The sequence below is a fragment of the Ahaetulla prasina genome, chromosome 9 (assembly GCF_028640845.1).
Source record: "Ahaetulla prasina isolate Xishuangbanna chromosome 9, ASM2864084v1, whole genome shotgun sequence".
NCBI classification, from domain to species: Eukaryota; Metazoa; Chordata; class Lepidosauria; order Squamata; family Colubridae; genus Ahaetulla; species Ahaetulla prasina.
Window position 1 is genome coordinate 13,977,739 of NC_080547.1, and position 27,915 is coordinate 14,005,653.

The window sequence follows — 27,915 nt, forward strand, 5'->3', positions numbered from 1 at the left end:
TTGAAGTTCGACCTTTTCGCTTTTGCAAAATGAACGTCAGCAGCCCCTCGCCGAGAGGGTTGACCGAAGCACACCGCCGTTACTCCTTCTTGCAAACCGCCTTTGAAGGATTGGCTCAGAATGAATCGGATTCGGAAAGCCTTGCCGAGGAGACCCAGTACCAGTGGGAATTGCAGAAACGGATCCACGAAACTCAAGAACAGGTCAGCCAGGCCTACGAAGAAGAGGCCGAAGACAGCATGGAGAAGGACAGTCTGGAAGAAATGCGCCTGAGCGAAGAAGAGTCCAATGGAGAAGAAGCAGAGAGGCTGAGTGAGGACCCGGATGAAAGAGGAAATCCTGAAAACGAGAGGTAAATAGGGACCCTTTCCAGTGGTGAAATCCATTTTTTTTTACTACCCGTTCTGTGGGCATGGCTTGGTAGGTGTGGCGTGGCTTAGTGGGCATGGCAGAGGAAGGATACTGCAAAATCATCCATTCCCACCCCACTCCAGGGGGAAGGAAATTGCAAAATCATCCATTCCCACCCCACTCCAGGGGGGAAGGATATTGCAAAACCTCCATTCCCACCCCACTCCAGGGGGGAAGGATATTGCAAAACCTCCATTCCCACCCCACTCCAGGGGGGAAGGATATTGCAAAACCTCCATTCCCTCCCCACTCCAGGGGAAGGATACTTCAAAACCTCCATTCCCTCCCCACTCCTGGGGGAAGGATATTGCAAAACCTCCATTCCCTCCCCACTCCAGGGGAAGGATACTTCAAAACCTCCATTCCCTCCCCACTCCTGAGGGAAGGATATTGCAAAACCTCCATTCCCTCCCCACTCCAGGGGGGAAGGATATTGCAAAACCTCCATTCTCACCCCACTCCAGGGGAGAAGGATATTGCAAAACCTCCATTCCCACCCCACTCCAGGGAGGAAGGATATTGCAAAACCTCCATTCCCACCCCACTCCAGGGGGGAAGGATATTGCAAAACCTCCATTCCCACCCCACTCCGGGGGGGGAAGGATATTGCAAAATCTCCATTCCCACCCCACTCCAGGGGGGAAGGATATTGCAAAACCTCCATTCCCACCCCACTCCAGGGGGGAAGGATATTGCAAAACCTCCATTCTCACCCCACTCCAGGGGGGAAGGATATTGCAAAACCTCCATTCCCGCCCCACTCCAGGGGGGAAGGATATTGCAAAATCTCCATTCCCACCCCACATATATTATATGACCAAACAACACAGTCTAGTCCAGACGTATACACGTACATGGTGAGAAAAACAAATCTTGCAAGTTTACCAGACGGATGGCACAAGGGAACACGGTTGTTACAGAATCTGGTAGTCCTGCTAGAAAAAAAAAAAAGGGGAGAAAAAGTGACTTCTGACCGTTTTTCAAACTTACGACCATTGTAGCATTCCCACGGTCCCTTGATCAAAATTCAGATGCTTGGCAACGGATTCATATTTATGACCGTGGCAGAGTTCCCGGGATCATGTGATCCCTTTTGCGACCTTCTGATACGCAGAGTCAATGGGGAAACCAGATTCGCTGAACAACCGTGTTGCTAAACAACTGCAGCGATTCACTTAACAACGGTGGCAGGAAAGCTTGCAAAATGAAGCAAAGCTCGTTTAACAACCGTCATGCTTAATAACAGGAATTTTGGCTTCAGTTGTGTTTCTAAGCTGAGAACTACCAATAGAAAGTACAGTATTCCTATAGAAATATACTGTACAGTATAGCATACCTATAGAAATATAGAAATATATAGTACAGTATACCTATACAAAGTACATATATAGACTGAGTGAAACCAGGCTTAATAGCAGTAACTGCGAGAGGGACCTCGGAGTCTAACTGGGCAACCAGTTAAATATGAACCAACAGTGCGCGGTGGCAGCCAAAAAAGCCAATGCAATCCTAAATTGCATTAACAGAGGGATACAATCAAGATCAAGAGAGGTACTAATATCACTCTAAAAAGCCTTAGTAAGACCACACCTAGAATCCTGCACCCAGTTTTGGTCACCACACTATAAAAAAAGATGTTGAAACTCTAGAAAAAGAGTGCAGAGAAGAGCAACCAAGATGATTAGGGGACAGGAGGCTAAAGCGTACGATGATTGCAGGAACTGGGCATGGCTAGTCTAGTGAAGAGAAGGTCCAGGGGAGACATGATAGTAGTGTGCCAATATTTGGGGGGCTCCCACAGAGAGGAGGGGGTCAAGCTGTTTTCCAAGGCACCCGAAGGCCAGACAAGGAATAATGGATGGAAACTGAACAAGGAGAGATTCAACCTAGAAATAAGGAGAAATTTTCCTGCAATGAGAGCAATCAACCGATGAAACAGAAGTTGCCTTCAGAAGTTGTGGAAGCTTCATCACTGGAAACTTTCAAGAAGAGATTGGACTGCCATCTGTCAGAAATGGTGTAGGGTCTCCTGCTTGGGTGGGGGGGTTGAACTAGATAACTTACAATGTGCCTTACAACTCTGTTATTCTGTAATCTATCTAAAATAATCAAACGGCCGGAGACTAGTGAAGAAAAGGATCAGGGGAGACACGATAGCAGTCTTCCAATATTTGAGGGGCTGCCACACAGAGAGGAGGGGATCCAGCTGTTTTCCAAGGCCAGACAAGGAATAATGGATGGAAACTAAACAAGGAGAGATTCCACCTAGAAATAAGGATAAATTTTCCTGCAATGAGAGCAATCAACCGATGAAACGGAAGTTGCCTTCAGAAGTTGTGGGAGCTTCATCCCGGGAAGTTTTCAAGAAGAGACTGGACTGCCATCTGTCAGAAATGGTGTAGGGCAGGTGTGTGTGTGTGTGTTTTTGTACTCTTCTCTGCACTCTTTCTAGAGTCTCAACATCATCATCTTTTTTTTGCAGTATGGTGACCAAAACTGGATGCAGTACTCTAGGTGTGATCTTACTCAGGCTTTATAGAGTGGTATTAGTACCTCACGTGGTCTTGATTGTATCCCTCTGTTCATGCAATTTAGGATTGCGTTGGCTCATATTTAATTGGTTGTCCATTTGGCTACTTCTGAACCTTTGTAATACCGGGCATATGGTTTGACTTGAGTTGTGTTTTAATTCACTGATCTGTATATCCGCCTTATATTTAATCCTGCTTTTGTATTGCCGTTATTCTCTTTGTTTTTCATCGTTTGCCAGTCTCATAGCGAGCGTTTTGCTTCATCATTCGGTTGGGGGGGGAAAAATGCAGACACAATCATTTTAGAAGCAGTTAGCTGAATAAGTGGCGAGTTAATGGCTATAAATTTCATTGATTTCAAATAATATACAGAGGGGCTGCCATGTTCAAGAGATCTTAGACTGTATCACTCTGGAAAACATTATTATTTTGAAGGATTTGCAGTGGGGGGAAAGCACCAGCGGACCGGTTGTCTCTTTTTATTCAATAACTGCCTAAGTGCAAAATTAAAACATTCCTCACTTGTTCCGAGAGCCGCATTAACTTTCCTCTTCTGTGCAGATAGAAAATTGGATTTGTTATGCTCATTGGAGCGTTAATGCCACATAAATGCCAAATAATGGCTTGTTTTCAAAGGATTAAATTAAGCCCGAATTGAAAAATGATAAACATGTCCCATTTAATGCCCTGCTTGGAGACAAACATCGCAAAGAGAGAAAAGGGGACTCATTATGAAGAGCACGCTTCCCATATGCCTCTCCGACCGGCAAAGTGGGGAGCTTTTGAATGGTTTTTAATCGCAAGCAGGAAAGGATGCTAATTGTGTGGAGAGCAGAGCCTGCATTGGGGAGAGAGGGCAGGAAGGATCCTGGACTTGCCATTCAGGGGAAATTTAATTTGATGCGTTTCCAAATTAGCGCACTGCTAATTCAGATGGAGTCCATTAAGGCTAACTAGTCTAATGTATTATCTATCTATCTATCTATCTATCTATCTATCTATCTATCTATCTATCTATCTATCTATCTATCTATCTATCTATCTGTTTGTCTGTCTGTCTGTCTATCCATCCATCCATCCATCCCTATCTATCTATTTATCATCCATCCATCCATCCATCCATCCTAGAACAACAACCAAGCAGTAAAAAATAACACGACCATTGTCTATAGTAAGTAGGGCTGATGGAATCTATCCATCTATCTATCTATCTATCTATCATCTATCCATCCCTAACTGTCTCTCTCTCTCTCTCCATCCATCCATCCATCCCTATCTATCTATCTATCTTATCTGTCTGTCTATCTATCTATCTATCTACCTATCTTTCATCTATCCATCCCTAACTGTCTCTCTCTCTATCAATCCATCTATCCCTCCCTTTCTATCTATTATTATTATTATTATTATTATCTATCTAATCTATCTATCTATCTTCTCCCAAGGACCCAGGATGTTCACAGCCAATTAAAATACACAATGATACAATAAATACAATTAAAATACAGTTAAAAACTTATTAAATTGGCCAAGATTAAAATTTAGAATAAAACCCATTAAAACCCATAAATTTAAAACTAACCCAGTCCAGCAGATGAATAAGTGAGTTTAAGCTCATCCGGAAGTTGACGGAGTCCTGGGGAGTTCGTTCCAGAGGCGGAGCCCCACAGAGAAGGCCCTTCCTGTCCGCCAGACGACACTGTCCGACGGCACCCTGAGGAGTCCCTCTCTGTGAGAGCGCACGGGTCGGTGAGAGGTATCCATCTATCTATCTGTCCAGTCTGTCTGTCTGTCTATCTATCTATCTATCTATCTATCTATCTATCTATCTATCTATCTATCTATCTATCTATCTTGTCTGTCTGTCTGTCTGTCTGTCTGTCTGTCTCTGTCTATCTATCTATCTATCTATCTATCTATCTATCTATCTATCTATCTATCTATCTATATCATCTATCCATCCCTAACTGTCTCTCTCTCTCCATCCATCCATCCATATCTATCTATCTATCTATCTATCTATCTATCTATCTATCTATCTATCTATCTATCTATCTATCATCTATCCATCCCTAACTGTCTCTCTCTCTATCCATCCATCCATCCATCCATCCATCCCTATCTATCTATCTATCTATCTATCTATCTATCTATCTAGTCTGTGTCTGTCTGTCTATCTATCTATCTATCATCTTTATCTCTATTTTTATCATCTCCAAAGGTCATAACTGTGAAAAATGGCCATAAGTCCCCTTGTAACTTTGGACGGTCACTAAGCAAACTGTTGTAAGTCAAGGACTCCCTATACATGCTTGCTGCCAAGTGCCCAAATGTTGGTCCCAGGTCCATGGGGATGCTGCAGTGGTTCTAAAGGGGGGGAGGAAGTGCAGAACTGTACATTTGTACAGTTGTTTAGTAACCTTTTGAATACGACTTGTACCAGTCCTCACACTTATGACCACCCCGGCATCCCCCGTGGACACGTGATCAAAATTCAGAAGCTTGTCAACCAGCATATATTTACAAGGCGTTCACCATTTGTGACTTTCGCAGCCAGCTTCCGACAAGCGAACTCAGGGGCCGCACGATTCATTGAACAACTGCAATGATTCACTTAACAACCATGGTTTTAAAAAAAGGGTCATGAAATCGGGCATGACTCTCTTAACAACCCGCCTTGCTTAGCAAGGGAAATTCCGATCCCAATTGAGGTCACACACAGAGGACGATCTATAAAGTGCATCCTAATCAGGACAAACAAATATCGCCGTTTCACCGCCCTTGAGGAAGCATCCTTAAATCTCTCCTAACTTGCATGAATTATTACTATTTATTAATTATTATTTATTAAATTCCAGCATTCCTGTATTTGAGGTGCTGCCACGAAGAAGAGGGGGATCAAATTACTCTCCGAAGGACCAGAAGGCAGGACAAGAAGCAACGGATGGAAAGTAATCAAAGAGAAAAGCAGCTTAGAACTAAGGAGAAAATTCCAGACATGGGAACAATTAAATCAGTGGAACGGCTTGACTCCAGAGGTTGTGGGTGCTCCATCACGGGAGGGTTTTGAGAAGAGACTCTAGACAGTCACTTATCTGAAATATTATAGGTTCTCCTGCTTGAGCAGGGGCTGGAATAGAAGACTTCCAAGGTCTCTTCTCTTCTCTTCTCTTCTCTTCTCTTCTCTTCTCTTCTCTACTCTGCTCTGCTCTGCTCTGCTCTGTATTCTATTCTATTCTACTCCACTCTGTGTTCTGTTCTATTCTACTCTACTCTACTCTGTATTCTATTCTATTGTACTCCACTCTGTGTTCTGTTCTGTTCTGTTCTGTTCTATTCTATTCTATTCTATTCTATTCTATTCTATTCTATTCTATTCTATTCTATTCTATTCTATTCTACTCTGCTCTGTATTCTATTATATTCTACTCCACTCTGTATTCTATTCTATTCTACTCTACTCTACTTTGTATTCTATTCTATTCTATTCTATTCTATTCTATTCTATTCTATTCTATTCTATTCTATTCTATTCCATTCCATTCCATTCCATTCCATTCCACTCCACTCCACTCTGTATTCTATTCTATTCTATTCTATTCTATTCTATTCTATTCTATTCTATTCTATTCTATTCTATTCTATTCGACTCGACTCGACTCGACTCGACTCTATATTCTACTCTTCCGCAAAAATAAGACCCTGCCTTATATTTTTTTGAACCCCGAAATAAGTACTTGGCCTTATTTTCAGGGAGGTCTTAGTATTTTGGGGTGTGTGGAGCAAGACGGGGCTCCTCTTGCACTCTTACCTGATTTCCAGCTCTGTCTGCCTAACTCTAACCAGAGGAAATGGCAGGGACTGGCTGTGCATGCGTTTTAAATATTTTTGGGGAGGGCTTATTTTCGGTGGGAGCTTATTTTAGTGCATGCGCTCAAAAGCCTGATTCAGCTTATTATCAGAGGATGTCTTATTTTCGGGGAAACGGTATATTCCACTCTACTCTACTCTACTCTATTCTGTATTCTATTCTACTCTATTCTACTTTACTCTACTCTACTCTACTCAGTATTCTACTCTACTCTACTCTACTCAATTCAATTCAAATTTGGTTGATGCCCAGCTCACTACAAGGCGACTCTGGGCAGCTTTCAACACGAATTATTCTGAGACATCTAAGGAGATAAGATTCTGAAAGTCTTTAAAAACCGCGACCCTCTTGGCCAACTTTTAAATTTCTTCACCTTTTGCTTTTTTTTTTTTTTTTTTAGCACTCGGGGAAACATCGTGGATGAGTATGCCAAGCTGCGCTACAATCCAAACTGGAGAGACAGTCCAGAAGGAAGAAGCTTTCTCAAGTTAGAAGATTCCCATCGGGACGAACTGGGAAACTTCCGCTTGACTTCCCTCGATCTGGCCTGCTGTCCTTCCCAAGGCGCGATCCCCTCCAAAAACGTCCCATTACAGGAAAGTCCTCAAAATACCTCGTCACCAATTGCTGGAGAACTCTGGAGTCCTTCTGCTGCCCAACCTGGAGATGGCCAAGACAGACCTTCCAGGCTGGAGAAGAAAGGAAGAAAAGCAAGTGTCATCCGTCACCATGACAGCAATGAGAGTTTGGCCAGCTCCGGCTGCAGGGTTCGGTTCAAAGAACCGCCGAAACTGAGGCCCGAAAAAGACTTCATCGAGAAAAACAAAAACACGCTGGGATTAGCAACCCAGCAGAACAAGTCCTACTTTCGGCTCCATGGCAAAAAGCAAAGAGAAGAAGTCTCTGAAGAGAAGGTAACATTTAAGAAAATGTTGGATAGCCATTTGTCTGAAATAGTGTAGGGTTTCCTGCCTGGGCAGGGGGTTGGACTAGAAGATCTCCAAGGTCCCTTCCAACTTTGATATTATTATTTTTATTATCTTTTCTTTCCCATATTTCGTGCTGTGGGAAACTGGGAGGGGGGGAGATTGTTTGCAAGATTCTTTTAATTAAAAAATGGAATGGGGAGAAACGGGTATCCTGCAAAGCGGAAGAGTAGCTTTCTTTTATTGACAAGATAAATAAATAAATAAATAAAAAAGATAAGTTACTTGTCCCAGGTGATCTTAAATAAGGCTCAAGGGACGCAATGGCTGAGTTTGTCGATCGAAAAGTCGGCAGTTCAGCGGTTCGAATCCCTAGCGCCGCGTAACACGGTGAGCTCCTGTTACTTGTCACAGCTTCTGCCAACCTAGCAGTTTGAAAGCAGGTAAAAAATGCAAGTAGAAAAAAATAGGGACCACCTTTGGTGGGAAAGTAACAGCGTTCCGTGCGCCTTTGGCGTTGAGTCATGCCGGCCACATGACCATGGAGACGTCTTTGGACAGCGCTGCCTGTTCGGCTTTGAAACGGAGGTGAGCACCGGCCCCTAGAGTCAGGAATGACTAGCATGTATGTGCGAGGGGAACCTTTACCTTTTATCTTTATTGACAAGAAGGTTTCTGGGTCCCGTAGGCTCAAGAATAAAAATGGGGGAGTTGGCTTTGGCACAGGAATGTTTTAGATTTCGTCTCCTCCCACTTGTGACTGTATGACTGTAACCTTGTTGTTGGTATCCTTAAGATTTATATTGACTGTTTCCCTAGGACTATCATTGAGTGTTGTACCTTAGAATTCTTGATGATCTTTTCTTTTATGTACACTGAGAGCATATGCACCAAGACAAATTCCTTGTGTGTCCAATCGCTCTTGGCCAATAAAGAATTCTATTCTATTCTATTCTATTTCGTATTTTCTATTCTATTCTACTTCATATTTTCTATTCTATTCTATTTTATTCTATTTCATATTTTCTATTCTATTCTATTCTATCTACTCTACTCTACTCTATTCTATTCTATTTCTATTCTATTCTATTCTGTCCCATTTCATATTTTCTATTCTGAATTAAAACTCACTTATTTATTCAAGCGATTGGACTGATTTTTAAATTCTAAATTTTAAAGTTTTAACTTTGTAATTTTATATGGGTATTTTAGGTTAGGTCAATCTGACGGTTTTAATTCGCCATTATGGAATAGGTATTTTAAATTGATATTTTAACTTTGTATTTTCTGTTCTATTCTATTTTATTCTATTTCATAGTTTCAGTTCTATTCTATTCATATTTTCTAAATAAATAAATAAATAAATAAATAAATAAATAAATAAATAAATATTCTGTTCTATTTCATATTTTCTATTCTATTCTATTCTACTCTACTCTACTCTACTCTATTCTATTTCATATTTTCTATTCTATTTTATTCTATTTCATATTTTCTATTCTGTTCTATTTCATATTTTCTATTCTATTTCATATTTTCTATTCTATTTCATATTTTCTATTCTATTTTATTCTATTTCATATTTTCTGTTCTATTCTACTTCATATTTTCTATTCTATTCTATTCTACTCTACTCTATTCTATTCTATTTCATATTTTCTATTTCTATTCTACTTCATATTTTCTATTCTATTCTATTTTATTCTATTTCATAGTTTCAGTTCTATTCTATTTCATATTTTCTATTCTATTTCGTATTTTCTATTCTATTCTACTTCATATTTTCTATTCTGTTCTACTCTACTCTACTCTATTCTATTTCATATTTTCTATTCTATTTTATTCTGTTTCATATTTTCTATTCTGTTCTATTTCATATTTTCTATTCTATTCTATTTCATATTTTCTATTCTATTCTACTCTACCCTACTCTACTCTATTCTAAAAAGACGATCCGTTTGTGAGTGATCACAGCAGGCTTTCCAAAATTCAGACGCATTTTCCAGGTAAAAGAGGTGACCTAGTCTGCTTCCCGGTGTCAGCTAATCTTCCTTCCTTCCTTATTTCTTTCCTCCCTCCCTTCCAATCTTCCTCCTTTTTCCCTAATCACTTTAACCATTCAGCAATCCTTCCTTCCTTCCTTCCTTCCTTCCTTCCTTCCTTTCTTTCTTTCTTTCTTTCAGAGGCGGAAATAAAGCCAGGTGGGGTTGGGACTTGCGCATCAAAGGGAGAGCCTACTGAGCATCTCGCACGCCCGCGATCACCGTGTTGCCGACTCTCCACCTGAAGACAAGACGCCTTAAAAACCCACAACTCTCGGCGGCACAAAGCAGCGTTCGGTTAAAGCCTCTTCTCGGCCTTTGGGCAAAGAGCCTTCTATTAACGTTCTCCATTATGACGGCTGCGGCCCCGTCCTTAAATGGGTGCACACACCTGCGCTAGAGAGCCTAAACCCAGTTGGAAGTTGAAATGTCCCCTTAATTCCCCGGCGCATTTTCTCAAGCATCGGTTTCTTTTTTCCCCGGGCTTCAGGATTGCCTGATTCTCTGAGAATCCGACGATGATGAGTTCCTTTTGAGAGGATGGGAGCTGCCTCCTGTCTCTCACTCAGCTGCGCTCCTAGCCAGTTGCTTTCCTTCTAAAAAAAAACAAAAAAACAACCCACCTCTATTCCCTCTTTTACTTCAAAGCCAGAAACATAATGTACAATTTTTTAATGGCTCTAGACTAAGGCACTCAGGCTTTCTCTGCCACTGCGCCTTACCTCTGTGTAAACACCTCATCAAGACTGGCCGGGCTTCCACAATAGCAGCCAAATGCAATTCAAGAACCCGGAGCCTTTGAAGTTTTCTTGCAAAGGCCGGTTTGCTGGTCCGGGGATAATGACAATTCATGATTGCAGGCCTTTGTTGTCATCTTTTCCTTCTTCTTCTTCTTCTTCTTCTTTTTTTTTTTTTCTGTCCCCCAGCATGGAAGCAATTACGGGCCTCAATTTAATAGAAGAGACATTACACAGCTTACGATGCTCAAAATGCAATTTCATTTGATCATTTTCTCAATTTGATTGGCATTAATAGAACGGTGAGGGGGGGGAGGTGAGGGGGAGGAAACAAAATTGCGGGTCGGAGTTGTGGCTCCCATCTTCCTTTTCAAAGAGCTAATGCAGAAGTATGCTTGCTTCTACCTGCCGGGCACACAACGCGCGAGCACAAACATTTCTTTCCTTTTTTTTTTTCCTCCCCTAACTGTAAGGCTCTCTTGGAAAAGTTCAGATCTTCTCCATGTTTTTTTGCTTTGCTCTGAGTTGCAACCGATTGCAACTCGGTCGTTAATTAATATTTGGGTCAATGCAGCTCAGCTGGAGGGTTTTTTCTAGGCCCGTTACAGCCACTGTAAATGTTAGTTAGTTAGCTTTATTGATTACCTTAGAATTCTTGATGAAGGTATCTTTTCTTTTAGGTACACTGAGAACATATGCACCAAGAAAAATTCCTTGTGTGTCCAATCACATTTGGCCAATAAAAATTCTATTCTATTCTATTCTATTCTATTCTATTCTATTCTATTCTATTCTATTCTATTCTATTCTATTCTATTTTATAGGCCATATCAAAGACATATCAAAATGTTGAATTTTTGGAAAGAGTGCCTCTGAGTATCCTTGTCTATTTGAGCTATTCTAAAGACCTTGGCACATCAGAATAGAATAGAATAATAGTGTTGGAAGGGACCTTGGAGGTCTTCTAGTCCAACCCCCTGCCTAGGCAGGAAATCCTAGACCACTTCAGACAAATGGTTATCCAATCTCTTCTTAAAAACTTCCAGTGTTGGAGCATTCACAACTTCTGGAGGCAAGTTGTTCCACTAGTTAATTGTTGTAACCGTCAGGAAATTTCTCCTTAGTTCTAGGTTGGTTTTCTCATTTAGTTTCCATCCATTGTTTCTGGTCCTGCCTTCAGGTGCTTTGGAAAATAGCTGGACTCCCTCTTCTTTGGGGCAACCCCTGAGATATTGGAACACTGCTTTCAAGTCATCCCCTAGTCCTTTGTTTCATTAAACATTATGACCTCATTCTAGCTGGAAAGAACACATTACATCACACTTAAAATATGTTTATTAAACCAACATGCTGGTTGTGTTCACCCAACAGGGGTACTAAACTTAGGATCTTGTGCAAAGGCCAACTGTGGTTTATTTCATAAGCCACAATTAAACAAACTTTGCTCTGGCACATTTGTGAAATCACTGTATGTTATAGAAACAATTCTGTTTTGCTATTTTACCACAAGGTGAGTTTTTCCCAATTAGAATTCTCCATCCATCCATCCATGGAAGGGACCTTGTAAGTTATCTAGTCCAACCCCCCAACCAAGCAGGAGACCCTACACCATTTCTGAAAGAGGGCAGTCCAGTCTCTTCTTCAAAGCCTCCAGTGATGAAGCTCCCACAAATTCCGAAGGCAACCTCTGTTCTATGGGTTAATGGTTCCTCCTTATTTCTAGGTTGAATCTCTCCTTGTTCAGTTTCCATCCATTATTCCTTGTCTGGCCTTCGGGTGCTTTGGAAAACAGCTTGACCCCCTCCTCTCTGTGGCAACCCCTCAAACATTGGAAGATGCTATCCTGTCTCCCCTGGTCCTTCTCTTCACTAGACTAGCCAGGCCCAGTTCCTGCAACCGTTCATTGTATGTTTTAACTTCCAGTCCCCTAATCATCTTTGTTGCTCTTCTCTTCACTCTTTCTTTTTTTATAGTGTGGTGACCAAAACTGGATGCAGTATTCCAAGTGTGTTCTTACTAAGGCTTTATAGAGTGGTATTAGCACCTCCCTTCATCTTGATTGAATCCCTCTATTAATGCAGTTTAGGATTGCATTGGCTTTTTTTTTGGCTGCCACCGCACACTCGTCTTAAAAACCTCCAGCGATGGCGCGCCCACGATTCCTGAAGGCAAGCTGTTCCACGGGTTAATTGTCCTCGCCGTTAGGAAGTTTCTCCTTATTTTACCCACTGATTTGATCCATCCAAGCAGGGCAATAATGGCCTAACTCCCAACGGCTTCTAGGAACTCGGGAGTTCGGAATTAGAGTCACTACATTACAAACATTAATCACGAGTATAAAAGGTCCGGCTAACAAGTTATCGTCTTGCCACCTCGAATCGTAGGTTCCCCGGGGTTAAACCTTTCACTGTAACATTCTGCTCTATACGTGACTTTAATAAGTACCATTAAGCAGTTACTCTGAGTGCATATTCTCCAACAGGAACGCTGGTGTGGTTGACAAAGAGAGCCTGGGGTGAAGGCCGGATGAAATGGAGGAGGTCATTGCGGGCAAAGATTAAATGTACTGCGGACGGCTTTGTGTTCTACCCCTGGGAGATCCCCATCTCACCTCGTGAGGAGTAGCACCTGAGGCCTTAAGTGGAAGTTGATGAAGCTTTAACTTGAAAATAAATTTTTAAAAAAAGCCAGAACACAACTTCTCTTTCAGCTTTTGATGGTGCTTTCCAAGTGGTGCCGGTTTTGCAGGAACTGGGCCTGGCTAGTCTAGTGAAGAGAAGGACCAGGAGAGACAGGATAGCCATCTTCCAATATTTGAGGGGCTGCCACAGAGAGGAGGAAGGGGGTCAAGCTATTTTCCAAAGCAAAAGGAAGGGAGGGAGGGAGGGAGGGAGGGAGGAAAGTGGAAGGGAAGGAAGGAAGGAAGGAAGGAAGGAAGGAAAGAAAGAAAGAAAGAAAGAAAGAAAGAAAGAAAGAAAGAAAGAAAGAAAGAAAGAAAGAAAGAAAGAAAGAAAGAAAGAAAGAAAGACATCTGAGTGAACCATGGATGGACAGAAGACATGGCTAGTCTAGTGAAGAGAAGGACCAGGGGAGACACGATAGCAGTCTTCCAATATTTGAGGGGCTGCCACAGAGAGGAGGAAGGGGGTCAAGCTATTTTCCAAAGCAAAAGGAATATAGGTAGGTAGGAAGGAAGGAAAGGAAGGAAGGAAGGAAGGAGGAAGGAAGGAAGGAAAAAAGAAAGAAAGAAAGAAAGAAAGAAAGAAAGAAAGAAAGAAAGAAAGAAAGAAAGAAAGAAAGAAAGAAAGACATCTGAGTGAACCATGGATGGACAGAAGACACAGCTAGTCTAGTGAAGAGGAGGACCAGGGGAGACAGGATAGCAGTCTTCCAATATTTGAGGGACTGCCACAGAGAGGAACGGGGTCAAGCTATTTTCCAAAGCAAAAGGAAGGAAGGGAGGGAGGGAGGGAGGAAAGTGGAAGGGAAGGAAGGAAGGAAGGAAGGAAGGAAGGAAAGAGAGAGAGAGAAAAAAAGAAAGAAAGAAAGAAAGAAGGAAGAAAGGAAGGAAGGAAGTAAGGAAGGAAGGAAGGAAGGAAAGACATCTGAGTGAACCATGGATGGACGGAAGACATGGCTAGTCTAGGGAAGAGAAGGACCAGGGGAGACAGGATAGCCGTCTTCCAATATTTGAGGGACTGCCACAGAGAGGAAGGGGTCAAGCTATTTTCCAAAGCAAAAGGAAGGAAGGGAGGGAGGGAGGGAGGAAAGTGGAAGGGAAGGAAGGAAGGAAGGAGGGAAAGAAAGAAAGAAAGAAAGAAAGAAAGAAAGAAAGAAAGAAAGAAAGAAAGAAAGAAAGACATCTGAGTGAACCATGGATGGACAGAAGACACAGTTAGTCTAGTGAAGAGAAGGACCAGGGGAGACAGGATAGCAGTCTTCCAATATTTGAGGGGCTGCCACAGAGAGGAAGGGGGGGTCAAGCTACTTTCCAAAGCACCCAAAGGCAAGACAAGGAATAATGGATGGAAACTGATCAAGGAGAGATTCCACCTAGAAATAAGGAGACATTTTCTGACAGAACAATCAACGAATGGAACAGAAGTTGCCTTCGGAAGTAGTGGGAGCTTCATCACTGGAGGCTTCCAAGAAGAGACTGGACTGCCATCTGTCAGAATGGTGTAAAGCTGTGATGGCGAACCTATGGCATGCGTGCCACAGGTGGCAAGCGTAGCCATATCAGTGGGCATGCGGGCTCAGCTGATTTTCAGGCCTTCTGGTCCCACCAGAAGTTGGCAAATGGACCGTTTGGAGCTGGGGGGGGGACCTAGCCCTTGTGAGGTATGTTTTCGGCTGGGACGGCCTTCTGCAACCCTCTGCCAGCAAAAATGGAGCACGCGGGCCTCCCGAGCTCCGTTTCTCCTGGCAGAGGCCCTGCAGGCCGGTCCTTCGCTGTTTTTAGGATAGCCTCGCAGTCCAGATCTAAACACCCCACGGGCCCGGATCCAGTGGTTGGATTCAGCCAGTTCGCACCACTTCGGGAGAACCGGTTGTTAACTTACTGAGAATTTGGTGAACTGGTTGTTGGAAGGGATCATTAGGGCAGAGAACCGGTTGTTAAATTGCTTGAATCCTACCACGTCCCTGAGACCTTGAGTTTGACACCCCTGACCTATGGGAAGGGGATCAGAAGGAACGTAGGAACCATGTTCTACATGCTTTCCCTATCGTCTTTTTTTCTTTCTTAAGTCCCGGTACGGTTCTATTGATGCCAGAAGTTGCAATTAAGGGAAGACCTTCTTAGGCCGATTTTCTTTTCCGCCCTAACTTATTCTGAAGCACTGTGCTGAGAGGAAGGCAGCCAGTGAATGGTCCTCTGGCTTCAAGAGATGGACCACTTAACCAAGCCTGCCCTTAATTTGTTCGGTTCGAATAAAATCTAATTTGCTTTTTTCTTTTCTTCTTCATGAAGCAAAGGTTTTCCTCTTCCGATGTCTGTAATGAAGACGAGCCGGTAATCTCACAAATGTTGCTCTTCAGAAAATAGAGCATGCCGTGAGATGCCCAAATACGAGACCCCAATTATAAGTAGACAGAGGTCAAAGTTGAAGATGGGGCTACCCTAATCAAGACACAAGTAAACACCTTGCCCTATCTTCCATATATGCTCTTAAGATACAAATTTCAAGGGCTGGTTTGCTTTTCACAGAAAACAACTGTTGCCTTTGGTTGGTTCAAAGTCTGCACCAAACTTTGGGTGGTGGGTTGAGGATTTCATTCCAAAAATAAGTACGAACAAAACCCTGATTTTTGCAGGGTAAATTTTGGCATGTTAAGGAGTGCAGTGGGAGCCTGCAGCCCCAGCAAGTCTGAAGACGCCTGTTTTGTCTTTTGATACCTCCCAAAAATGCAATTAAAAGTCTGGAAAAAATTGACCTCATTGTGATTATGACAAGGGCACTCTGAACCACAGAAGTAGAACTAGCCGGGAGATACTTTTTGTACCTCTTTCCTAAGAAATTTTTTAAAATTAAAATAGCAATACCATTTAAACTTATGTACCGCTTCACAGTACTTTACAGCCCTCTCTAAGCGGTTTACAGAGTCAGCCTCTTGCCCCCAACTATTGTGTTTCCCTGAAAATAAGACCAGATCTTATATTAATTTTTGCTCCAAAAGACGCATTAGGGCTTATTTTCTGGTTAGGTCTTATTTTTGGAGAAATATGGTACTAAATCATATACTTCGCTTAATTAGGAGGACTTAGACCTGGCCACGCCCACACCGGCCCCCTGAGGTCAATCGGGGTGGGCTGCTGGGGGTTCACAGGGATTTGGGAAAACCTCTAGCCAAATCCCACTCCTCGATGGCCCCGCCCCACCCACCCATCTGGCTGACAATCTTAACTGGGGCTTATTTTGAGGGAGGTAGGGCTTATATTACGAGCATCCTGAAAAATCATGCTAGGATTTATTTTCCAGTTAGGTCTTATTTTCGGGGAAACAGAGTATCTGGGTCCTCATTTTACCGAACTCGGAAGGATGGAAGCTGAGTCAACCTTGAGCCGGTCAGGATATCGAACTGCTGGCAGTGAGCAGTAAGTTAGCCCTGCAGTACTGCATTCTAACCACTGCACCACCACAGCTCTTTTCACTGTTTTGCTCTACGCAAGCATGGAGCAAATGATTGAAGGCGAGGCAACGTTGCAGAATATCTTTCCCGAACAGTTTTCCCAAGCACAGTTTAGAGCATGGGTCCCCAACCCCGGTCCATGGACCGGTACGGGACCCACGACGTGCCAGAAACCGGGCCACACAAATAAGCAAAGCCCCACCCGTGCAATGCAGGCACCATGCAAAACTTCCAGAGTCTGTGGAAAATCCGCTTTCCTCAGAACCGATTCCTGGTGCCCCAAAGGATGGAGGCTGCTGGTTTAAAGAGTCTCCATTGTTTCAGATTCAAAAAAAACCTGATTTTATCCCTGGTTAGAAACAGGCTCTTCTGTTAGGAATGTTCTCCTTCGCAGACCAAGCTTCTTAGCTTAAATAGCTAAAGCAAGCAAACATTTCTTAATCGCCTCAGAGAATAAAATCCTATTAGCACCGGAGGGATGTTCTGAGGGTTGGTATCAAAATCCCCTCAAACCCAAGTCCTCCTAATTAAGCGAAGTATATATGATAGGACACGGTAGCTCAGGGGCTAAAACGCTGAGCTTGTCGATCGAAAGGTCAGCAGTTCAGCGGTTCGAATCCCTAGCGCCACGTGACGGGGTGAGCTCCCGTTACTTGTCCCAGCTTCTGTCAACCTAGCGGTTCGAAAGTACGTAAAAAATGCCAGTAGAAAAATAGGGACCACCTTTGGTGGGAAGGTAACAGCGTTCCATGCACCTTTGGTGTTTAATCATGCCGGCTAAATGACCACGGAGACATCTTCAGACAGCGCTGGCTCCTCGGCTTTGAAACGGAGATGAGCACCGCCCCCTAGAGTCGGGAACGACTAGCACACATGTGCGAGGGGAACCTTTACCTTTACCTTTACAAATAAACCGTTCCGCCAAGCTGCCCAATGTCTTTTTTTAAAATTGAGCTTTTATTTATTTTTTTATTATTTTAACTTCTATAAATAAATAATAAAATTATTTTATTGAGTTTTAACAATTAAACCATTCTTATTCAACTCTTGTGCACGATTGTGACCATTTACATATCATCACACTAGCGCTCTCCTATACTCTATACAATTTTACTAAATCTACTATCTGTTATTTCCCGTTTTTTCTCATTTTGATCCAGTTATACCATTTCTCCCGTATTACGTAAGAATCCTAATCTATCAGTCCTTTCAATGCCAGTTTCATTTTGTCCATCTCAGCGCAATCCAATACTTTTCTTATTATTAAATTTACAGAGGGTATAGTTGAGCTTCTCCAACATTGCGCAAAGGCCAATCTTGCCGCCGTTGTCATATGTAGAATAATATATGTTGGGTTTTTTTTCATATTTCCTTTTCATTATTCTGGTATAGAGTTCTGGTGTATATTCTGTTTGGAAGCCTGTGACTTCTTGTATCCAACTATGTATTTTCATCCAATATTGTTTTTGTTTCGGAGCACGGCCACCATGTATGAAAGAAGGTACCTTGCTCTCGTCCGCATTTCCAACCATTGGGGTTTAAATTTGGATATATTTTTGCCAATCTAGAAGGTGCCAAATACCAACGGTAAAACATTTTATATTGATTTTCTTTGTATGTTGCCGATCTGATTCATTTATAATTTTTGTTCCAAATTTAATAATAATAATAATAATGATAATAATAATAATAATAATAATAATAATAATAATAATAATAATAATAATAATAATAATAATAATAATAATAATAATAATAATACCACCACCACCACCCAACGTCCTTCTTACCCGGCCAACATAGAACCAAGTCTTACGTTTCCCTTACAATTTACTCACTTTAGGCTCACCAATCTGCGAGGCATCCGACGGATGGCGTGGGCTCCAGCCAAGCTGCATGGTTGAACGTAACCCCCTCAAGCAAGGCTTCCAACCAATATCCCTTAGGAACCCAGATGGAACTAAGAAGCCGGCCGAGCGGTGGTAACAATCTGCTAGAACTTGAGAACGCTTGTCCGGGTTCCAGTGCTCACATAGAAACATCCGAGGTGGTGCAGGACAGCAGAGGTGCTCTGCATTGTGAGTTATATCCACCCGCCTGCTTTTCCATTGCCAGTGAAAGCAGCCCGTTCTCTGCCCAAGCTCCATACCTCCTTCAGCACCATGCCAAGAAACGGTCCGTGAATTTAACCTTTGCTGGGAAGCCTCTTCAGCGGAGTTCCTACCACAACTCACCAGGGTTTCCTTCGCCATGCGCGGGTGAAAAGTGCCAAGCCGGCCTTGAAAACGTCTCTGGACTCCATCACCCATACTTCTACAGGTGTACTGTTTCAGAGCCTCAGCTTTTGCCCTGTCATGGCCGATGCTGGAACCCCTTAGGGGACGAGTGCGCTTTGTATGCTCACAACGGTGGCCTGAAAAAGCCGGTAAACGGAGCCGTTGCACCTCGCAAAGCTTGGCACATTTATACAGAAGAGATCCCTAACAACTATGCTTTTGATTACTCAGGGTAAAGATAATGTTTTATGAATACTGTTTTAAGAAGTACTTAGATGAGATGACCTGTTGACACCTCCTTGTTTTTTGTTGATCCACCTGTTAAACCGAGGTCAATGTCAGGGTTTCAAGCAATAGACCCCATACTAAGCAAAACTCCGAGGCAGGTGAATTCCTCGAAGAATAACTCTATTGGATATATCATATTGGCGCAGATCTGGTGAAAACCAGCTCTGAAGGCTCCCACGGTTTTCACCTAAACATTTGTCACTTTCTCAAAACAATCAGTCACATGGTCCAATCATGGCTTTGTCTGGTTGCCTGGTGACATCACTCCACCTTTCTCAGACCAGGTGTGAGAATGCCCTTGGTTCCCAAGAGAAAGTATTTTGTTTTGGCTACGCAACCCCAGCTATCTCTAATCCCCCCTCCTTATCATTCAGCTCCAGTTTGGCAGCACTGAAGCTCCAAGATGGTTTCGGCCAGGCCATCTTCAGGTGTTGACAGTTAATATAGCCAAGGCTTTCTGGAAAAATATAGAGTCTGAGATGAAGAATGGATGGGAAGTGTCCATACAGGTGTTTGGGGAGCAGTTGTGGGTATCAAGGCAGGAAGAGGAAATGGCTGGAGACATCTCAGGTAGCTTCAGGAGGTTGACAATGGGAGTGGTGCTCCATGAGTAATGATCCCAGGAAGGGGTGCATTGGGACAAGGGTCTCCAACCTGAGCAATTTTAAGAGTTGTGGACTTCCATCTCCCAGAATTCCCTAGCCAACATGGCTGGCTGGAGACTACTGGGAGTTAAAAGTCCACAAGTCTTAAAGTTGTCAAGGTTGGAGACTCCTACATTGGAATGCAAGGCAAAGAAGTAAGAAGATGAAGGATGTTGAAAGAAATGTGGGCAGGATCCAAAGACAGACTGGAAACTAGAGAAGGGGTTGGAGGAGAAGATTTGTCCAGTGAGAACATCACCACTATTGGATTATTTGGATTCTAGAAGGGGTTCCCATTGAAGGGGGTGGGTGGGACGACCGCATTATAAGCTGCTCACAAAAGTCAGTGCCTTTTCATTGCTTCTTGTGTCTTTTTCTCCTGGCACCCCTCTTTACTTGCCCTTGTTCCTTGAGGTCCTCACAGCCACTTGCTCCTCACCCGGTGAAGAGAAGCCTCTCTCCAACGGCACAGCTCATCCGGGCGGTAGAACGGCACGACCGAGAAATCTCTCAGCTGGCAAATGACCACCTTGCCAGGAATCATTTGGCTAGCATGTTTCCCCCCATAATCCAGAGAGGGGAGAGTGACTCGCAGCTCCACCTGGAGAGCGGCGAAGAGGCCCAGCCCGTTCTCAGCCGCAGCAACTCCGAGGGCTACTTGCTTCAGATGGAAAAGCAAAAAGAAAGGAAAGGAAAGAAAGAGAACCGGAAGGTGAGCAAAGGAGGGTAACCCACACGGCGCAGGGAAGCGTGGGTCAACTTCATTGCCCAGAGAATCATTGGTTGCCCTCTCGCCTCTTTGGAGAGCTTTATAGCTCCCGCTGCCTTAAGAAAGTTCAAAACATTCTTAAAGTTCCATCTCATCCTGGGCACCCTTTTTTTTTTTTTGAACTATTACCATCTGGCAGACGGTACAGGGCAATAAAAACAAGGACAAATAGGCTGAAAAACAGCTTCTATCCCAGGGCAGTAACCGTATTGAATTCCAAGGTATAGTGCAATATCAGGTTTTCAGTTTCAATTATATAGAATGTAAAGGATGTATATTTGTGTTTTTATTTTTATAACGTACACTGAAGACGGCATTTAATTTCGTTGCACCATGTGCAATGACGATAAAGTAAATTAAACGAAAACTTCATGTTTACCCCTTTTGTTCAGGGCTCCAGGGCAAAAGGTTACACAAAGATGGATGTGAGACTTGGAGGCCTTGGACCTGACTATGAAACCATCAAAGAAAAAGTAAGAGGAATCGCATTTATGAATTATGTTCTTCCTGTGTGCTGTTTATCCTGCAGAACATTACAAATGGAGGGTTTTTGGCTGAATTACCAAATTAAAATCAGGAGGAAGGGAATGGAAAACGGAGCTCTAGATCATAAGTGTTCAAACTTGGCAGCTTTAAGACTTGTGGACTTCAACTCCCAGAATTTCAACTTGTGAACTTCAACTCCCAGAATTCTCGGCTTAAACCTGCCAAGTTTGAAGACCTCTGCTCTAGATTCTGATAGCACTGATGATGCTACCTAGTTTGGCCCTGAAATGTCTCCTAGATAGAAAACCATCAGGCTTATAACTTTACTGAAAACCAATAACTATTGAAATAAGTGGAAAGTTTAAATTGGGAAAATAGTAGCACACACACACACACACACACGAATTTATTATAAACTTAAATATATTAAGATTAGGAGGTGGAAGATTAGGACTAGGTATATCTAAATTTATGAATAACAGGATGTAAAAAACATATTGGAAAACATAGTTTTCAAGGACTATAAATTCAGGGGACTTAGAGATATAATCTTGGGACTGATTAAATCTTATTCGCAACTGATTTTATTGGCGTTTATAGAAAACTGAAATATTGAAAACGTGGTGGAACACCGAATGATATTTATAATATTAAAATATTAGCGACTTAGCCGGCTAATAAGTATATTGTACAAAGAAATGTTATTGATTTTACATATACTTTTGGAGATAGTGATAAAAAAAATCATAAAGAGAGAAAAGTATGGTGGTAACAATCCTGGGAAGGTTAAGAGTTTATTTAAACTCCTGGAGAAGTCTGTCTTAATAGACTTGGAAGGGACCTTGTAGGTCATCTAGTCCAACCCCCCACCCCCCGCCCAAGCAGAAGGCCCTACACCATTTCTGACAGATGGCAGTCCAGTCTCTTCTTCAAAGCTTCCAGGGACGAAGCTGTTGTGGTCCACCAGCAGCCTGAGGAGCTGGCAACGGAGTCAGATAGCAATGAGGCTGAGGAAGAGCATGGGCCAGTCCTAGAGGCTGAGGAAGACCTGGATGAGGGCTCTGTGTCGGAGGCTGAGGTGGGGCCAGGGCCATCTGGGAGCAATGTGCGGACTCTGGAGCCTTCAGAGGCTGACAATAGTGAGGCAGAGGAATGGGAGGAGCCTGTTCCTAATGAACGCATGAGAAGAGCTGCCAGAAGGCAAGAGCAGCTCAAGCAAAGAGGACGACTCAGGAATAGGGCCAAGAGATGATTGGCCCCTCCCATAAGGCTTAAAAGACCAGCAACAGTGTTTGGGTTCTTTGCCAGAAAACAACTTTGATAGCTTCGTCTTCTTGCATTTATTTTTGTATCGGTGTCTTCTGAACTTTTGCCAAGAAAGGCCTTTGGCAGTTTGCCTAATGGGACCAAAGTTGGCGATAGGACTGAGGAATTTGTGCTGGGAGGAATTTGCTTTAGTTTAGTTGAACTATGATGAGAATGAGTTAATTCTCAGCTGTTTGAATAAAGTTTGTTTGTGTTCACACTGACTGAGTTTCCTACTACCTACTTGGGACTGGGTCACAACAGAAGCTCCCACAAACTTCCGAAGATTAAGCTCTCTTGGGTTCTGCCCTTCACGACCGAAATAAATAAATTGATGTCCAGAAAACATCTGGCTACGTTCAGAGTAGATCAGGTTTCCAAGGTGTAGCTCCTTTTTTCTCTCTCTCTCTCTCTCTGGCCTTGGTAAGAACATACCCATTAGTCCAGCGGTTCTCAACCTGTGGGTCAGGACCCCGTTGGGGGTCGAATGACGATTTGCCAGGGCCATCGTCTGGGACGATTCACCTAAGACCATCAGAAATATGGGAAGTATACTTGCGAGTCGAAGAATCGCGCTCCAATGGTTGACTCCACAAGCCAGCTGCAGGCTCTTCAAATCGCTAGCCGAATTCGGCTTCAGGCGGCGATGAATTAAAAAAAGAGAGAAATCTTTGCTCTGATGTCTCCCTCTCAAGCCAGCTGCAATCACTCCCAATCGCTAGCCTAATCTGGCTTCAGGCGCCATAAACTTAATAGGGAAGGAGTCTCCGCTTTAATGCCTCCGTCCTCAAGGCAATCGCAAGCAGTTCAGATCGCTAGCCAATAACGGCTTCAGGCGCGATAAATTCAAAACGAAAATAATTTTATGGTTGGGGTCACCGCATCATGGGGAATTCTATTAAAGGGGTCGCCACATCATGGGGAATCGTATTAAAGGGGTCGCCACATCGTGGGGAATTGTATTAAAGGAGTCGCAGCACTATAAAGGTTGAGAACCACTGCATTAGTCTGTATTTTCCTGCAGAGAATTCCAATTGCAGATCAGGACGTACAAATCTATTTCTCTTCTAGCGTGTGCAAGGGTGCTTTGCTTTAATGCAGTTGAGCTGTTCTGGGGAATTTAGATGGTCCTGGCTTTATCACACAAGGTTAAAAAAAAATGGAAGTCAACCCAACCGTGAAGAATCTCGTTGTGAAGAGCTGAACGCGCATGATCCCTTGTTAGGAAACATCAGGCATTAATCTGATGCTTCTCCTTTGGCCCAAAAGAGAAGTGGAAGCTGATTTAGAATTGAGGGGGAAAAAACCTCTTTCCCGAACCTTCATATTTTTATTTTTATTTTCAATGAATGGAAACACGCTAGGTATTTTCCATGATACTGGTACCACAGGGTCAGTACTGTACATTCACTCTCAACTTACACTCAGTTTTTTTTAGCAAGTTATGGTGGCAGTTTTGTAGCACCCAATCCTGCTGGAGAGCAGGTAAGGGAAAAAATGTAGAATCATCAACATACCAATAAGGTAAAGGTAAAGATTCCCCTCGCACATACGTGCTAGTCGTTCCCGACTCTAGGGGGCGGTGCTCATCTCCATTTCAAAGCCGAAGAGCCAGCGCTGTCCGAAGACGTTTCCATGGTCATGTGGCCGGCATGACTCAACCTCAACGCCAAAGGCGCACGGAACGCTGTTACCTTCCCACCAAAGGTGGTCCCTATTTTTTCTACTTGCATTTTTACCTGCTTTCGAACTGCTAGGTTGGCAGAAGCTGGGACAAGTAACGGGAGCTCACCCCGTTACACGGCAGCACTAGGGATTTGAACCACAGAACTGCCGACCTTTCAATCGACAAGCTCAGCATCTTAGCCACTGAGACACCTAGCAATAGAAGAGAATATTTACCATACCAGTAGGAGAGAATAGGTTGAACTGTTGGGTCCTTAGTGCTCTCTGGGCTTGATTGTTTTCTTGCAGACATTTCATGACCCAACTAAGTAATATCATCAGTGCTAGAAGGGAGTGGGGTTTGCTCTTGGTGATTGGTTGTTTATTGCTGTTTGTCTGAGGTGGTTGTTCCCCAGTTGGGGTATTGTTTACAGATTGATTGTTGGTCTTGTGTTAATCTTTGTGTTAATTTCTGCTCATCTGGGTGTTGATTGAGTGGTGCGGTGGCCTAGAGGTGGAGCTCTCGCCTCACAATCAGGAGGCTTGTGAGTTCGATCCTAGCTAGAGGCAGCTATTTCTCTCTCTCTCTGGGCACAATGAGAATATATCTGCCGCATAAACTCCGCACTGGCAACAGGAAGGGAATCCGGCCAATAATCACTCAGCTCCATTCAGTTGCCCAGACTCCACCCCGCAAGGGATTATGGGGTCATTAAAAGATAAAGATGATGATGATCTGAGTATTGATTGCTGGTGAGGAGGTGTTTTGATCTTTGTAGACAATACCCCAATCAAAGACCTACCAACTTGCCCTTGAATGCCTCCTCTTTGTCCTTTGACAGTCGGAAAAGATAAAACACCAAAAAGTATACGCCAGGCAAGTCAACGAACAAAACCTGAAGAATATGTCAAGTACACGGAAACCTCAGTCGAAAACGGAGAACAAATCGGTCGTGTCAAGGCAGAAGGTAGGAACTAGCAAAACAATACGGCCAGTTAGAAGAACCATGTTAGAAGTTAGAAGAACCTGGAACCATGTTTCTCAACCTTGGCACCTCAAAGATGTGTGGACATCCAACTCCCATAATTCCCCAACAGCATCCTGGGAGTTGAAGTCCACCGTTCTTCAAGTTGCCAAAGTTGAGAAACAGTGGTCTTCAAGGATCAAGACTGAACGTAGTCTTGGATGATCAGAATGCCCCTGGTTCTCTGTCTTGACATGAACCGTGTGGATTTTTGATTGCTTTCATCATCAGTGTTGGTGATCCAAACATAGTTCCTCCCTCATGAGACTAGAATAGAGTAGAATAGAATAGAACAGTAGTAGAGTAGAGTAGAGTAAAGTAGAATAGAGTAGAGTAGAGTAGAACGGAACAGAATAGAACAGAACAGAACAGAATGGAACAGAACAGAACAACAGAACAAAACAGGAATAGAATAGAATAGAATAGAATAGAATAGAATAGAATAGAATAGAATAGAATAGAATAGAATAGAATAGAAAATAGAATAGAATAGAATAGAATAGAATAGAATAGAATAGAATAGAATAGAATAGAATAGAATAGAATAGAATAGAATAGAAATAACAGAGTTGGAAGGGACCTTGGAGGTCTTCTAGTCCAACCCACCGCTTAGGCAGAAAACCCTACACCACTTCAAATGATTATCCAACATCTTTTTAAAAACTTCCAGTGTTGGAGCATTCACAACTTTTGGAGGCAAGTTGTTCCACTGGTTAATTGTTCTCTCTGTCAGGAAATTTCTCTTAGTTCTAGGTTGCTTCTCTCCTTGATTAGTTTCCACCAATTCCCTCTTGTTCTACCCTCAGGTGCTTTGGAGAATAGCTTGACTCCCTCTTCTTTGTGGCAGCCCCTGAGATATTGGAAGACTGCTATCATGTCTCCCCTAATCCTTCTTTTCATCAGACTAGACATACCCAGTTCCAGCAACTGTTTAACCTATTCGGTTGAAATCCTAAGGCGGCAAGATTGCAAAAACCTTGCCGTATTTTCATTTATGACAGAAGGGGCATATACATGCATGTACCATCAAACATGATTGTATAACAAGTGTACCGCCTCAAAAAATTGCCAGTTGGATATTAATTCACAAACAACAAGTCCTACTAAATGTATGATGGGAGGCTAGCATCTCCTACTACAGTGATCTCAACTATAGGTGAAGGAAGAGAGTGATAAACTTTCCCTTGCTACGAGTATGGAGAATGAAATAATTTTGTTATTCTTTCTGTGCCTCTATTTATTTGCCAGTTTTATGTCTTCTTAAAATCTTCCCTTCCCATCCTTTTTTTTTTCTACCATGTTTCTATTCTAAGTCAAAATCTAGAATTTCAGCTTGATGAAAAGAAATCTTTTGAGGGTTATTGTGTAGGGGAAGTGTCAACTTTGAACTAACCCTGGCCGCAGTCGTCTTTCTGTTCCTCAGTTGCCACACAGAGGGGGAAGGAGGGAAGGAGTTTGGAATGCATTACTAGACAAAACAAAGGACTTTCTCATGAGAATCAAGGTCATCCCTACTGGCAGCAGATAAGGTTGGGGAAGGAGTGTCTGAAGAGCCCGCCAATTAACCCAATTGGTCGACGTGACCTGTGACATTTGGGGATGGGGTTATTTGAGCGATGGTGGCGCAGTGGTGAGAGTACAGTGACTGCCAGCTGCCTGAAATTTAGCAGTTCGAATCTCACCAGTCTCGAGGTTGACTCAGCCTTCCATCCTTTCAAGGTGGGTAAAATGAGGACCCAGATTGTTGGGGGCAATGGGCTGACTCTGTAAAGCCACTTAGAGAGGGCTGGAAAGCACTGTGAAGTGGTATATAAGTCTAAGGGCTATTTTCCTTCCTTTTCCTTCCTTCCTTCCTTCCTTCCTTCCTTCCTTCCTTCCTTCCTTCCTTCCTTCCTTCCTTCCTCTCTTCTTCCTTCCTTCCTCCCAACCTCCCTCCCTCCCTCCCTCCTTCCTTCCTTCCTTCCCTCCCTCCCTTCTTTCTTCCCAGTGGTTAGAATACAATACCAGTATTGCAGGCTAACTCTGCCCACAGCCAGGAGTTTGATCCTGGCCAGCTCGAGGTTGACTTAGCCTTCCATCCTTCCGAGGTGGGTAAAATGAGGACCCAGATTATTGGAGGCCATAGGCTGACTCTGCAAAACCGCTTAGAGAGGGGTGTAACACACTGCAAAGCAGTTCATAATTCTAAGTGCTATTTGCTATCGCTATTTCCTAGTTTAATTATACTGAAACCACGGGAAAGATTTAGAGTGGGTTTTCCTGTAGAGCTGTGCCGATACGATGCGCTCATGGGCAGGAAGAATTTCTGGGAGATGTTGATGTGAAGGAACCCATCCGTGTCTTCCTTGGAAATGGTCTCTTTCTAATCTGGGCTTTGAGGGTTTTTGTTTTTTTCACGGCCAGTCCTGGTGGCCTTCTTTCCTTGCTTCTGCAGGCCCTTGAATACGCCAAGACAATTCCCAAGCCTCGGCTTTTTGTCTCGAGATCGTCGGAGCAAGAGACCAAAGAGGAGAAAAACCTAGCGCGGACTTTAAACGGAGAGAACCTTCCTCCCATCTCCTCTCTGGAGTCCCTGCAAAACAGGCACGAGAAGGAGAAGCAGGTGGTCGCCGCCTTCAAAACGCTCCATATTGTCTGATGGGGGGTGGGGGTGCGTCCCTGTCGATCTTCTCAGGCCCACTGCGCTCTTCCTGCTCCCTCCCGTTTTCTTCTCGCCGTGTTCACCCCTGGTCTGAATGGACGAGCGTACCACGATGAGTTTCATGAACTTCTGCAAGATCTGGGATGTTTTTTCTCCATGAGTTGCA

The 27,915-nt window shown here is 43.2% G+C and overlaps 1 protein-coding gene across 1 annotated transcript; it reads left to right on the top strand.

The window, feature by feature from the left end:
• Nucleotides 1–29: 29 nt before the first annotated feature.
• Nucleotides 30–27,915, top strand: JHY (junctional cadherin complex regulator). The gene is made up of 8 exons (XM_058194667.1): nt 30–352; nt 5,801–5,893; nt 7,214–7,727; nt 18,494–19,158; nt 20,273–20,570; nt 21,020–21,100; nt 24,926–25,051; nt 27,543–27,915. Exons 1-8 carry the CDS (start codon nt 30–32, stop codon nt 27,744–27,746), a joined length of 2,304 nt encoding a protein of 767 aa, XP_058050650.1. The 3' UTR covers nt 27,747–27,915.

Excerpts from the sequence above, each read along its gene's own strand:
- JHY (XM_058194667.1), top strand. The coding sequence starts at position 30 with ATGAACGTCAGCAGCCCCTCGCCGAGAGGGTTGACCGAAGCACACCGC. Across the intron at positions 353-5,800 it reads GGAAATCCTGAAAACGAGAG|CATTCCTGTATTTGAGGTGC; the intron begins GTAAATAGGGAC and ends ATTAAATTCCAG. Across the intron at positions 25,052-27,542 it reads CGGTCGTGTCAAGGCAGAAG|GCCCTTGAATACGCCAAGAC; the intron begins GTAGGAACTAGC and ends TTGCTTCTGCAG.